This window comes from Aquarana catesbeiana, linkage group LG11 (genome assembly GCF_042186555.1).
Source record: "Aquarana catesbeiana isolate 2022-GZ linkage group LG11, ASM4218655v1, whole genome shotgun sequence".
In the NCBI taxonomy this organism is placed as follows: Eukaryota; Metazoa; Chordata; class Amphibia; order Anura; family Ranidae; genus Aquarana; species Aquarana catesbeiana.
In genome coordinates this window covers 268,493,315-268,509,246 of record NC_133334.1, presented here as the reverse complement: position 1 = coordinate 268,509,246, position 15,932 = coordinate 268,493,315, and the positions used below count along the sequence as shown (strand labels likewise).

The 15,932-nt window shown below is 45.3% G+C and overlaps 1 protein-coding gene across 1 annotated transcript in view; it reads right to left on the bottom strand.

Moving 5' to 3' along the window:
* URI1 (URI1 prefoldin like chaperone) overlaps window positions 1–15,932 on the bottom strand; it is a 134,300-nt gene that overhangs the window by 14,323 nt on the left and 104,045 nt on the right. The window contains exons 5-6 of the mRNA XM_073605820.1: window positions 7,526–7,617; window positions 2,255–2,315 (exon numbers count right to left, since the gene is read on the bottom strand). Of these exons, the coding sequence (XP_073461921.1) occupies window positions 2,255–2,315; window positions 7,526–7,617 (153 nt within the window). The remainder of the gene's footprint in view (window positions 1–2,254; window positions 2,316–7,525; window positions 7,618–15,932) is intronic.

Sequence of the window (15,932 nt, the reverse complement as noted above, 5' to 3'; positions counted from 1 at the left end):
CCTTCAGTGTAGCAGAATTCTTTTTGCAGCCCTCCCCAGATCTGTGCCTTGCAATAATCCTGTCTCTGAGCTCTGCAGGCAGTTCCTTTGACCTCATGGCTATTGCTCTGATACACAGGGTCAGTGCCAGAATAAGGCAGCATAGGCGAGAGACCGTATTCGACGGGCAGTATTCAAAGCTATGCAAACAGCGGTGGGAGAACCTACTTGTCAGATTGTGCCTCACTGTTGGGGGGCTTTCCGTTTGCTGAAAAGCGGGCTTTGTCTGTGTTGCAGGGCGGGTTTTGCCTGTGTGTAAGGGGCGGGTTGCAACTCACACAAAACCCGCCCTTCAACACACCCACAACAGCAAAGCTCAATCTGACAACTACGTTCCCCCACTGTTTGCATAGTGTCGGATAATGCCTCTGACGATCTGCGCATGCGCTGTGTTGACGTCACGCCAGCTGATCAACATATCAGCTGGAGTGACATTTGCTACTGCGCATGCGCAGACCCACTGGGGGCATTTCTCGATAGAACACTGGCAGCACTCATGAACCCCAGACCATGACACTCCCACCACCATGCTTGACTGTAGGGAAGACACACTTGTCTTTGTACTCCTCACCTGGTTGCCGCCACACACGCTTGACACCATCTGAACCAAATAAGTTTATCTTGGTCTCATCAGACCACAGGACATGGTTCCAGTAATCCATGTCCTTAGTCTGTTTGTCTTCAGCAAACTGTTTGTGGGATTTCTTGTGCATCATCTTTAGAAGAGGCTTCCTTCTGGGATGACAGCCATGCAGACCAATTTGATGCAGTGTGCGGCGTATGGTCTGAGCACTGACAGGCTGACCCCCCCACCCCTTCAACCTCTGCAGCAATGCTGGCAGCACTCATACGTCTATTTCCCAAAGACAACCTCTGGATATGATGATGGGCACGTGCACTCAACTTCTTTGGTGGACCATGGCGAAGCCTGTTCTGAGTGGAACTTGTCCTGTTAAACTGCTGTATGGTCTTGGCCACCGTGCTGCAGCACAGTTTTTCGGGGTCTTGGCAAGCTTCTTATAGCCTAGGCCATCTTTATGTAGAGCAACAATACTTTTTTTCAGATCCTCAGAGAGTTCTTTGCCATGAGGTGCCATGTTGAACTACCAGTGACTAGTATGAGAGAGTGAGAGCGATAACACCAAATTTAACACACCTGCTCTCCATTCACACCTGAGTCCTTGTAACACTAATGAGTCACATGACACCAGGGAAGGAAAATGGCTAATTGGGCCTAATTGGGCATTTTCACTCAGGGGTGTACTCACTTTTGTTGCCAGCGGTTTAGACATTAATGGCTGTGTGTTGAGTTATTTTGAGGGGACAGCAAATTTACACTGTTATACAAGCTGTACACTCACTACTTTACATTGTAGCAAAGTGTCATTTCTTCTGTGTTGTCACATGAAAAGATATCTATATATAGACATATCTATATATAGATATCTCTCTCTCAGATAGATAGATAGATAGATAGATAGATAGATAGATAGATAGATAGATAGATAGATAGATAGATAGATAGATAGATAGAGCAATATCTATATATAGACATATCTATATATAGATAGAGAGAGAGAGAGAGATATCTATATATAGATATCTCTCTCGCTCTCTCTATCTCTCTATCTATCTATCTATCTATCTATCTATCTATCTATCTATCTATCTATCTATATATATATATATATATATATATATATATATATCGATAAATAGATAGATCGATCGATCTTGTAAACAGAGTATTTCTTTCTGTATGTAAAGTCATGTGGTCACCATGTCAAGCTGAAATGGTGATCACATGTTCAGGAACTATGTGTATTGGTCACCAATCACTAGTCTGCTCAGACAATCATCAATAACTGCTCAGGCGCGGGACAATAAGCGTGCAATTACAAAAAAGAAAGCATGTTTCGGCTCCCTTTTGTATGGGACACTGTGTGAGGAAACGTTCAGCTACAAACTGTAGACACAATAGGGTTACATAAGGTCCTGGGCAATGACTAGTCTGTGTGCACCTTTCCAGGGCTCATATCTTATGAATGATGGAAAACGTGGCCTGACATCCTACAAGCAAGACAAGGCGGGTTTTAAAGACGAGGCCTGCGGCCGTTTCTCGAACGGATGAGAATAACAAAGCGATAACTAGTAAACGGTAGAAAGAGCCACATGCTGAGGTAATTGGAGCAATTATAGGGAGAGCAGGACGTACCTTTCATGCAAACCGTCTCTTCACTGATTTCTTCCCTGATATCCAAGTATTCACGGGATTCCTGAGGCGACAGACAGACGCTGGTTAAAAGGGGAATCTTCTTTTATTTAACACTATTCAAATAATACCCGCTATCCAACAGCTTGGGACAATACAAAGCCAAGTCAGCAACCTTTCCCACATCAAGAGGTAATTTCCAAGCATTAGGCCACTTGTGAGCCAGAGCCATAGACCTCCCCAAACCCTTCACCTTCACACCTCAGATCACCCAAATTTCTGCTCCTTCACGCCTCAGATCACTCCAATTTCTGCTCCTTCACACCTCAGACCAGTCCCAATTTCTGCTCCTTCACACCTCAGATCACCCCAATTTCTGCTCCTTCACACCTCAGATCAGCCCCAATTTCTGCTCCTTCACACCTCAAACCAGCCCCAATTTCTGCTCCTTCACACCTCAAACCAGCCCCAATTTCTGCTCCTTCACACCTCAGATCAGCCCCAATTTCTGCTCCTTCACACCTCAGATCAGCCCCAATTTCTGCTCCTTCACACCTCAGATCAGCCCCAATTTCTGCTCCTTCACACACCAGACCAGCCCCAATTTCTGCTCCTTCACACACCAGCCCCAATTTCTGCTCCTTCACACACCAGACCAGCCCCAATTTCTGCACCTTCACACCTCAGATCAACACCAATTTCTGCTCCTTCACACCTCAAACCAGCCCCAATTTCTGCTCCTTCACACCTCAGACCAGACCCAATTTCTGCTCCTTCACACCTCAGACCAGACCCAATTTCTGCTCCTTCACACCTCAAACCAGCCCCAATTTCTGCTCCTTCACACCTCAGATCACCCCAATTTCTGCTCCTTCACACCTCAAACCAGCCCCAATTTCTGCTCCTTCACACCTCAGATCACCCCAATTTCTGCTCCTTCACACCTCAGATCAGCCCCAATTTCTGCTCCTTCACACCTCAGATCAGCCCCAATTTCTGCTCCTTCACACCTCAGATCAGCCCCAATTTCTGCTCCTTCACACACCAGACCAGCCCCAATTTCTGCTCCTTCACACACCAGCCCCAATTTCTGCTCCTTCACACACCAGACCAGCCCCAATTTCTGCACCTTCACACCTCAGATCAACACCAATTTCTGCTCCTTCACACCTCAAACCAGCCCCAATTTCTGCTCCTTCACACCTCAGACCAGACCCAATTTCTGCTCCTTCACACCTCAGACCAGACCCAATTTCTGCTCCTTCACACCTCAAACCAGCCCCAATTTCTGCTCCTTCACACCTCAGATCACCCCAATTTCTGCTCCTTCACACCTCAAACCAGCCCCAATTTCTGCTCCTTCACACCTCAGATCACCCCAATTTCTGCTCCTTCACACCTCAGATCACCCCAATTTCTGCTCCTTCACACCTCAGACCAGACCCAATTTCTGCTCCTTCACACCTCAGACCAGACCCAATTTCTGCTCCTTCACACCTCAAACCAGCCCCAATTTCTGCTCCTTCACACCTCAGATCACCCCAATTTCTGCTCCTTCACACCTCAAACCAGCCCCAATTTCTGCTCCTTCACACCTCAGATCACCCCAATTTCTGCTCCTTCACACCTCAGATCACCCCAATTTCTGCACCTTCACACCTCAGATCACCCCAATTTCTGCTCCTTCACACACCAAACCAGCCCCAATTTCTGCTCCTTCACACCTCAGATCACCCCAATTTCTGCTCCTTCACACACCAGACCAGCCCCAATTTCTGCTCCTTCACACCTCAGATCACCCCAATTTCTGCTCCTTCACACCTCAAACCAGCCCCAATTTCTGCTCCTTCACACCTCAGATCACCCCAATTTCTGCTCCTTCACACCTCAGACCAGTCCCAATTTCTGCTCCTTCACACCTCAGATCACCCCAATTTCTGCTCCTTCACACCTCAGATCAGCCCCAATTTCTGCTCCTTCACACCTCAAACCAGCCCCAATTTCTGCTCCTTCGCACCTCAAACCAGCCCCAATTTCTGCTCCTTCACACCTCAGATCAGCCCCAATTTCTGCTCCTTCACACCTCAGACCAGCCCCAATTTCTGCTCCTTCACACCTCAGATCACCCCAATTTCTGCTCCTTCACACCTCAGATCAGTCCCAATTTCTGCTCCTTCACACCTCAGATCAGCCCCAATTTCTGCTCCTTCACACCTCAGACCAGCCCCAATTTCTGCTCCTTCACAACTCAGACCAGCCCCAATTTCTTGCTCCTTCACACCTCAGACCAGCCTCAATTTCTGCTCCTTCACACCTCAGACCAGCCCCAATTTCTGCTCCTTCACACCTCAGACCAGCCCCAATTTCTTGCTCCTTCACACCTCAGACCAGCCCCAATTTCTGCTCCTTCACACCTCAGACCAGCCCCAATTTCTGCTCCTTCACACACCAGATCAGTCCCACTTTCTGCTCCTTCACACCTCAGATCACCCCAATTTCTGCTCCTTCACACCTCAGACCAGTCCCAATTTCTGCTCCTTCACACCTCAGATCACCCCAATTTCTGCACTTTCACACCTCGGATCAGCCCCAATTTCTGCTCATTCACACCTCAAACCAGCCCCAATTTCTGCTCCTTCACACCTCAAACCAGCCCCAATTTCTGCTCCTTCACACCTCAGATCAGCCCCAATTTCTGCTCCTTCACACCTCAGACCAGCCCCAATTTCTGCTCCTTCACACCTCAGATCAGCCCCAATTTCTGCTCCTTCACACCTCAGACCAGCCCCAATTTCTGCTCCTTCACACACCAGATCAGTCCCACTTTCTGCTCCTTCACACCTCAGATCAGCCCCAACTTCTGCTCCTTCACACCTCAGATCAGTCCCAATTTCTGCTCCTTCACACCTCAGACCAGCCCCAATTTCTTGCTCCTTCACACCTCAGACCAGCCCCAATTTCTGCTCTTTCACACCTTAGACCAGCCCCAATTTCGGCTCCTTCACACACCAGATCAGTCCCAATTTCTGCTCCTTCACACCTCAGATCGGTCCCAATTTCTGCTCTTTCACACCTCAGATCTATTCTGATTCCTGCACCTTCACACCCCAGTCCAGCCTCTATTCTTGTACCTTCAAATCAGCCCCAGTTCCCAGTTCTGCATCCTTGGACCGCAGATAAGCCCCAATTTCTGCATCTTCAGACCAACACCAGTTCCTATACCTTCATACCTCAGATCAGCCCCAAAGAATGGAGACTGGACTACATTTTTTTGGTGGGTGACTGTATTTCATACATGTTATAGTGAAAAGGGGGTAAATGAGTCAAAAAAACCCTCCAACTAAATCAATGCAAAGCACAGCAAAGCCTGCTTAAAAAAGAAGGTTTTCAATAGTAAAATGAGGAGTGAATATCTTCTGTTTTAAGAAAGAACTTACTGTGCACCAGTTCAGCTAGAAGGCTTTTTGTTTCCTTAAAGCGGAGTTCCATCCAAAAGTGGAACTTCCGCTCATTCTGTCACCCCTCAGGTTAGCACCTTTGTGGGGGGGGGTTAGGATACCTGTCTTTCACAGGTATCCTAGTCCCACTTCTGGGAGCCTCAGCCTCTGGTATTGAAGACACCGCCCAGGCTCCCTCCTCCTTCCCCGGCCCAGTAGGAGAGAGGAGCGGAGCCTCGCGCATGCGCAGTAGGGTTCCCGGCTTTTAGCCATAAGGCTTCACTGCCGGGTTCCCTTAATCGCAATGGAGGCGGCATGCACCCGACAGCTGATCGAAACATCAGCTGTGGTGCCGACATCGCTGGAACCCAGGACAGGTAAGTGTCCGATTATTAAAAGTCAGCAGCTGCAGTATGCTGGCTTTTTATTTTTGCAGCGGTGGGCGGACCTCCACTTTAAGGCTTCATTCACATCTGGGCGTTCCAGAATCTCCTGCACCTTTTTGGGCGACAAGATTCTCGCGATGTGATTTGCCGTGTTTGAGGTGTCATTAAGAAATAATGGCATCACAAACGGGTCCCACAATTTGCGACGATTCTGCCCACGATCCTGGAACGCCCAGTCATGAATGCAGCCTTAAGCCTCTTCTCACCATACCTCATATGCTCTCTTGTTGGGTCCCAAAGCCTTATCTCATAGAAGTAATGGTTTCCGTTATGGTTGCGCTGATACTAGTATCAGTATTGGTATCGGTGGTATTTGCACAAGTATCGGTACTCATGCAAATGCACAGATACCTGAACCCGATACTTTCAGGCTTGGTTCTTTGAGCTGTCGGTGGGTTTCCCCTGTTGACAGCTAAAGTGCTAAAGAAGTCCGGTAACTGGAGCCGTGAAATAAAAAAAAAAAACGAACCAGCATTGTTTATTAACAACATTGCTCAGCCGCTGAAACATTAAAATAAAAAGAAACATTGTTTCTTTTTGTATCTTTCTGTTTCTTCATCTGCAGATCAAAGGGATAAACAAATGTTCCTCTGTTTAACCCCTTACTAATCCTTAATTTACTCTAATCAGCCTTAATTAACTCCCTATTCTCCTCCATTTAATTATTATTTTCCTGCTTTTTTTTTTTTTGTTCACGTCTATTTTATAAATGATAAACAACTAATACTTTTTTTTTTTATTTGCTTTGTTAGTGAATATTTTTGCATATATATATTAACATATTTACACATTTCACATGGAAAAAGCACAAAATTAAAGACAAAAATCTATTTATTTCATTTGTAAATAACTTTTCCATGGTTTGTACCATTGCTGACAGCTGAAGTAAAGACAAAACAGTTGCGGTAGGTATCGGTAATTGGTATCGCGAGTACTAAAAAAAAAAGTTTAGGTACTCGTAAAAAAAAAAATGGTATCGGTGCATCTCTAGTTTCTATACACTGCACTGATGATGGCCACAAAGCCTGAAACAGATGCATGCAGATTGGAATAAATGGCTCTATAATATTAAACTATATTTGCACTATACACCAGCGATTTTGTATGTGCATTTGACTGTTGGTTCATAAAGGATCTATTTGCATGGCTTCGCCCACTGGCTTGACACAAGGATTTTTGGGGACATGTGAAGCAGATGTAATTGCTATTATGATGTGTTTATGTACAATTCAGAGCAGTTGGCTTAGTAAGCTTACTTAACTTTATATTTGGACTTTCAGTATGACTGTGGGGCTCCATTCTGTGCCTTTTATGGTTATTTTGTAATATTTTGTCTTTCCATCCCTCCTCTACCATCACCGCCTTTTCTATCGATCCCAAGTTGTCTTTACCTTACTCATTCTCTCCAGGTCCTTCGTGAATTCCACTCTGGACTCAAAATTCTTTATGACCTCTTCCAGGTCTTCCCGTGCTTTCCTGACATCTAAAATAGCAAAAAACACGTACATTACAAAAGACAACCTGCAAACATAAAATGCACACACAGGTGGCGGTTCCAAGGGAAATGCCACATTTTCATTTTTAGAAACAAAAACCATTGTGTGTACTTTGTGAGCATTAAGTCCCAACCGCAGTTTTAAAACAGTGCAGGGACAGTAGCTATTCTTCCCAGAAGTGTCCCAGCACTAGAGCTGCACGATTCCGGCCAAAATGAGAATCGCTATTTTTTTGCTTAGAATAAAAAGATCACGATTCTCGTGATGTAAAATCTTTCACATTATACAAAAAAAATTGGGCTAACTTTACTGATTAGTTTTTTTTTTTTCAATTCATTTTTTGCAAAAAATTGCATTTGAAAGGCCGCTGCACAAATACAGTGTGAAATGAAATATTGCAACAACCACCATTTTATTATCTAGGGTCTCTACTAAAAAAATATATATAAATGTTTGGGGTTCTAGGTAATTTTCTAGCAAAAAAAAAAAAAAAAAAATGATTTTAACTTGAAACCAACAAATGTCAGAAAAAGGTTTAGTGTTTAAGCGTTTAAACTTTCCTCATTTACACACTACGTCTATTCCTTTGACAAATTGTTACAATGTTTATACTTAAGTTCCACTGCTAAAGAATGTTGTGATTCTTGGCAGGCTGCCAGTTTTTTTTCTTCCCTTCTTTTGGCTGTGGCTTCAGAAGAGTGAAGAGAGAATTCTTTGCATAGACAGAATTGTGAAACACTTTTGTCAAGATCGCAGTGGGGAAAAAAAAATTGCGATAACGATTCTTGGCGATCAATCGTGCAGCTCTACCCAGCACCATTTTAAAATGACGGCTGGACTCAGCGATTCCTGCACCCCCCCCCCCCATCAGATTTAGCGCTGAAACCACCATCTGGTTCTGACAGCCAGGACCAAGTACCAAGTCAGGAGCTGAAACGATCATCAACTTGGCTTTTCATGCCACACAGTGCTCTATAGGGGCACCTATAGCAGAGCCTTATGAACACAATGGAAGGGATGTGATATCACAAACTACGCCACGTCGCTTCCTTCAGATCTGTCCAGCCTCTCTCTGCAGCAATAGATCATTGCTAGAGTGATCTATTGCTGGCTGGTTGCAGATCCAATGAGAGAAAGAGCTGGGTGCACACCGCTCAAAGCCACCTGTTAGGATCTGATGAGCTGCTGGAGGAGTCCGGGTACCTGCCTGAGGAATCCAGATAAAACAAAGAAAAATGGCGGCACGTCCGGAAATAAAATCAAAACAGTTTATTCAAGATCCGTAAAATCCAGGAACATGACATACATCAATCCAATAAGGTGCTCAGTGGACGCGTTTCACACAAACATGCTGTGATGAGTAAGCACGTTTGTGTGAAACGCGTCCACTGAGCACCTTATTGGATTGATTTATGTCAAGTTCTTTCATTTAATGGATCTTCAATAAACTTTTTTGATTTTATTTCCGGATGTGCCGCCATTTTTTTTTTGTTTTATCTGGTTGCAGATCCAGAACTTTATTAAAATAGTGTGTAAAAAAAGACAAAAAAAGTTAGAAAAAGCTTACAATCTAAGATCCCTAAACTCACATTCACACATAGTCAAAAAAAATATTTGTGAGAAGATTATGGGATTTTAAAGTTGTTGACTCTACCAGAATAATTACACTGACATGAGTTCAATTCATTAAAAACATATATTTATTACAAAATCCATAATAAAAAAAAAAAAAAGTGGGGTATCACACCCCTTAAGAACATGAACTTTGTATACCACACTATTACATGCCAACCCCAAGAGATTATGGCACCTCCTTCCAGGACATAAACCACTCTAAACACTTAGGGCTCTTTCACACTGGGGCGGGGGCGGCGTCGGCGGTAAAGCGCCGCTATTGTAAGCGGTGCTTTACCGTCAGTATTCATCCACTAGCGGGGCGGTTTTACCCCCCACCAGCGGCCGAGAAAGGGTTAAAAACCACCGCAAAGCGCCTCTGCAGAGGCGCTTTGCCGGCGGTATAGCCGCGCTATCCCATTGATTTCAATGGGCAGGAGCGGTGAAGGAGCGGTATACACTCCGCTCCTTCACCGCTCCAAAGATGCTGCTAGCAGGACTTTTTTTCCCGTCCTGCCAGAGCATCGCTCCAGTGTGAAAGCTCCGAGGGCTTTCACACTGGAGACAAAGCAGCGGCACTTTCGGGTCGGTTTGCAGGCGCTATTATTAGCGCAATAGCGCCTGCAAACCGCCTCAGTGTGAAAGACCCCTTTCACACTGCCAGCGTTTTTCAGGCGCTACAGCGCTAAAAATAGCGCCTGAAAAAAGCGGCTCCTTTCACTCCGAGGGCTTTCACACTGGAGCGGTGCGCTGGCAGGGCATCACAAAAAGTCCTGCCAGCAGCTTCTTTGGAGCGGTGAACTCACCGCTCCTCCACCGCTGCTCCCCATTGAAATCAATGGGGCAGTGTTGCGATACCGCCGGCAAAACGCCGCTCCGGTGGTTTATTGTTCAAAAGTAAAAAAAAAAAAAAAAAAAAAAAGATATTCCACCCCGAGAAGATTGTCATAATCTCTCTCAGCGCAGTTCAGGGCACGAACGCTACAAAATAGATCACAGTAGTCTAAGCAGAGAGCCTCTGGACAGGGTCCCAAATAGCACCCAAATCAGGCAAGGGGCTAGCAGGAATGACGGCCCTACTGCTAAATACCCCCAGTGGGTTTCCTTTACCTGTGAGTGAAAACAATTCAAACTACGATACTTAAAATTTTTTAAAGAGTCGCCTATGGAGATTTTTAACGGTTACCAGTTTAGAGTTACAGAGGAGGTCCTGTGCTAGTTGTTAATTGATAATTGTTGCTCCCGCTCTAACGATTGCGGCGATACCTCACATGTGTGGTTTGAACGCGGTTTACATTTGTGCGCACGAGCACGGAGGGATGGGGCACTTTAATTTTTTTTTTTCTTCTTTTTTTTTTTTTTTTTTTTTTTACACTGTCCCTTTAATTTTTTTTTTTTTTTTATCACTTTTATTGCTGTCACAAGGAATGTCAACATCCCTTGTGACAGTAACAGACAGTGACAGGTCCTCTTTATGGAGGGATCGGGGGTCTATAAGACCCCAAATCCCTCCTCTGAACTTAAGAGCATTCAAAACACTGTTTGGCTGTTTTGAATACTGACATTTTTAAAAATCTGGCGCACTTTAAAGCGGAGTCCCGCCGGCGGAAAAAAAAAATTAAAAGTCAGCAACTACAAATACTGCAGCTGCTGACTTTTAATATAAGGACACTTACCTGTCCAGGGAGCCCGCGATGTCGGTACCCCAGCCTATCTTCGGATCGACTCCCAGGGGGCTGCCGCCACCATTCCTGGTAAAGGAACCAGGCAGTGTAGACATTTGGCTTCACTCCTGGTTCCCTACTGCGCATGCGCAAGTTGTACTGCGCGTTTTGATTGGTCCCTGCTGTCTTCTGGGATCTGTGCGTCTCCCAGAAGACAGCGTGTGGGGGGAGATGATCTGACGGACATTGTGTAGATCACAATGTGCAGCGATTTCCCCCCTGAAAGTGATAGGAAATACGTGGATCTGACAGGTATCTGCTCCCCCCCTTGAAAGGTGCCAAATGTGACACCAGGGGGGGGGGAATCCGAACAGTGGAAGTTTCATTTCTGGGTGGAACTCCTCTTTAAGGCTTTAGTTAACCGGAAGTGATGTCACAGCCTCGCTTCCGGGTTACTAGATCCGAGACCCGATCAAAGTTGATTCTGGCTTTGTTGTGGTCTCCGGCCAGCCGGTGGATGTGCCGGCTGGTCACTGAGGCCTCCTGGTGGGACAGGAGAGCCCGGGTGAGCCGCGGAAGGCGGCATCCCCTCCTGCTGCTTGTAATAGCTGATTAGCTGAATCGGTTGTTATTACAAGAAAGCCGACCGTCGGCTCTAAAAAAAAAAGCGGGTACCGAGAGGATGCCTGCAGATGCATATCACCCCCGGTACAACCCCTTGAAGCCGAAGGCCGCATATTTGCGCTACGTCGGCGTCAAGGGGTTAAGATTTCATAATCTTCCCACGAATGTTTTTTTTTACTACAATTTGGGGATGTGGATTTGACGAATACAGTTGAACTTATTTATACAATAGTTCTTGCACATTCATACATACACATACAAGGGCCAATTTAGACAGGAGACAATTAACCTACCAGCATGTTTTTGGAGTGTGGGAGGAAACCAAAGTGCCCGGAAGAAAAGCACGCGGGCACAGGGAGATAATGCAAAGTCGGTGCAGGTAGTGCCGTGGTCGGGATCCGAACCCATGACCCTAGCGCTGCTAGGCGGAAGTGCTAACCACTTAGCCAATGTTCGGCCATATTTCCAGGTGCCACAGGGGTGCTATGCAAAGCTGCCCAATAGACAGCATAAAAAAGACACATAGACATACAAAATGGGAAGGCTCCCCCAAAGGGGTTTTTAAGCAGCAAGGTAAATGATTCAATGGAATGATGTATATAGAAAGGTATTTTTATTATATTATACAAAAGGTAATACCATGGTAGTTAAAATATGAGCTCTGGTAGGAGAATAAAAACTATTGCAAATACAAAAATTGCAAACAAAAAATTATACGTAACATTACATATCAGAATGTCAGTTGTATAAAATACTGACGCGTTTCGACCCATGTAGCTGGGGTCTTCTTCAGAAGATTAGTTTGCTGTAAAAGATATTGCAGGTATACATGTCAAATTTTAACAATTCATAAACCATAATGTATATGGAATACAAATATGTCATATATTTATTTTTTTTGCTGCCCAATAGACACGAATGGCAGTACCCGACTGTGGGTATACACCGGTACTTGGGTAAACCCAAGCATGTGCACAGATGTCAAACCCCGAATGCAGTAGGTGTTTGAAGCGTTACACCTGTACACATGCCCCTTTGTCACCCTAATTCACTGCAAGGGCCTCCAGATTCTCCCATGTACGTTTTCATTTCTGTACAATATAGAAATATGACTTTGCACAATACACAATCACCAATTTCTGGCCTGGCGATGGACGGCTTGTTGCCCCTTCTAGGAGGTGGGGCAGTGCGACCCGAATCTCCACCCCAATCGCCAGAATTACTACAATGGGCCAAGTGCAAGTACACTTTAAGAAGCACATTATTTTATTTTTTTACAACATCTCCAAATAGCAACTCCACAAAAAAAAAAAAAAAAAAAAAAGAAGAAAACTGAGCCCAACTTGTACAACAAACGCAATAGAAAGTACATACAAACCAGATTAACCGCCATCCTTTATTGGATAGAGTTGGGAGTTTGGTTCTAACTTATTGAAAAATGCAGCCTGCTCCCCAGACAGATGATAATGTTTCACTTTGGAAATAAATTTCAATTGTGTATTTGCAGATTTGTGTAAACACCACACTTTTCTCTTTTCCAGAAGGGGGTGAAAAAAAAAAAAAAAAAGTACACAGCATGCAGTAATCTTTTTAGCAAACCGAAAGCTGAATTCCTTTCCGCAAAATAATCAGCAATGTAGGCGCTTTCCCCAGCCGTCTATTTGATTTTAATGCTGGGGATAGAAGCTATTTTTCTGTGAATAATGTGTGCTTTAAATGGAAGAATTTCAAAGTTTGCATCGGTTTCTGTTCCTAACTATGGAAAGTGCTGCGTTAGGAGATTTACTGCGAGGGAGAGACGGACTTCAGCAGGTGCAAAAGACCCCGCACCACACATACCACATCTACACACACCACACATCACATACACACCACACCATATACACCACATATACACCACACACACCACATACATACCACATACACACACCACACCACACATACCACATCTACACACACCACATACACACAACATACACACACCACACCACACATACCACATCTACACACACCACACCATATACACCACATACACACCACACACACCACACCACACATACCACATCTACACAAACCACACATCACATACACACCACACCATATACACCACACACACCACATACATACCACATACACACACCACACATACCACATCTACACACACCACACCTACCACATCTACACACACCACATACACACAACATACACACACAACATACACACACCACATACATACACCACATACATACACACACACACACACACACACACACACACACCACGCCACACACATCAAATACACCACACACACACCACATACACACACCACACACACCATACCATATACACCACACACACACACACACACACACACACACACACACACACACACACACCACGCCACACATACACCACACACACACACACATCAAATACACCACACACACACCACACACACCACATACACACCCACCCCACATACTCCTCATTTGCACAGACCAGTCAAGTTCCTCCACCCCAAACTCGCTCATCCATGTCTTTATGGACCTTGCTTTGTGCACTGGTGCGCAGTCATGTTGGAACAGGAAGGGGCCGTCCCCAAACTGTTCCCACAAAGTTGGGAGCATGAAATTGTCCAAAATGTCTTGGTATGCCAACGCCTTAAGTGTGCCCTTCATTGGAACTAAGGGGCCAAGCCCAACCCCTGAAAAACAACCCCCACACTATAATCCCCCCTCCACCAAATGAATTGGACCAGTACACAAATCAAGGTCCATAAAGACGTGGATGAGCTTGACTGGCCTGCCTCAACCAGATAGAACACATTTGGGATGAATTAGAGCGGAGACTGTGATCCAGGCCTTCTCGTCCAACATCAGTGCCTGACCTCACAAATGCTCTTCTGGAAGAATGGTCAAACATTCCCATAGACACACTCCTAAACCTTGTGGACAGCCTTCCCAGAAGAGTTGAAGCTGTTATAGCTGCAAAGGGTGGGCCAACTCAATATTGAACCCTACGGACTAATGCCGCATACACACGACCGGACTTTCCGTGAGAGTAAACTCTGACAGTCTATCCGATGGAGTTCAGCTGAAACGGACTTGCCTACACACGATCACACCAAAGTCCGTTCGTTTAGAAGGCAATGACATACGACGGGAGTAGAAAAAGGAAGTTCAGTAGCCAATAGCTGCCCTTGCGTCGTTTTGGGTCCGTCGGACTAGCATACAGACGAGCGGTTTTCCCGATAGGAACTGAGTCCGTCCAAGAGATTTGAAACATGTTCTATTTCTAAGGTCCGTCAGAATTTTCGAAAAAAAAAGTCCGACAAATCCCACACACGATCGGAATGATTCCGTCGGACCTTTTCTGCCGGAAAGTCCGGTGGTGTGTACGCGGCATTAGACTGGGATGCTTTTAAAGTTCATGTGCGAGTAAAGGAAGGCGCCCCAATACTTTTGGTAATATAGTGTAGCTAGGAAAGTAGATCATAATTATTTGTTTTAACCTTTTTTTTTTTTTTTTTTTTTTTTTTAACACATTTCAGTTACTTCCTGGTTTCTTGCCCAGACAAATGATGTCATACATCCCTGAAGTCTTAAGGAGGAAAGGAGAGGAGGGGGATTTTCTCAGCTAAGCACATTCTTCTGCATGCATGCCTGAGCTAAGGGCAGATGGACTCCAGAAAGTAAATGCTACATGAATCATTTGCCCTTACTCAAGATGGCCACAGCCAGAAATTCGGGGGGGGGGGGTTCAAAGTGATTTCTCAACAAAACAAAGCATGGCGGCACGGCTGAATGGAGGGGGGGGGGGTTTGCTTTGAATATTAAAAATTAATTAAATAGTGTTTTTGGTTTGTGGTTCTCAGATGCCATGAAGATCCACTTTAACATGGACAGATAGTTAGGTTTCCTTTAAAGTAGAAAAAGCCCACTTTTTGCATCAGCAGTTCCCCCTGAGCTGCTCCGCAACTCTGACAAACCAGACGGCCGGGATATCCCGCTGTAACACGGCACTTCTTTAAGCAGAGACTCCCTACATGGCTTTAAGGTTTCAGCGTGCCGGTCCCGGCAGCAGCGATTAGACTTGTTGGCAGCCCGGGTCTTATTCAATGTGCTGTGGACGGGAGTCACAGTAACTGCGCACATCTCTCCTCCGGCACAAGACTGCAGATCCAGGCTTCTCATGCGCTGTGTTTTCTTTCCTGTCTGCTGCACTAATTCCAGCCATTATTCCACCCTATTAAGGTCACTGTCCCCACATACACTGGGAGACGGACGTGTCACTGCGGATAAGCAGCGCGGATGCCACCAGACACTGCCCATCTGCCTGCGATCATTAATAGCTCCTTGTGTAAATGAGCCATTTCCATCTATTTATGCAATAAAGGATAT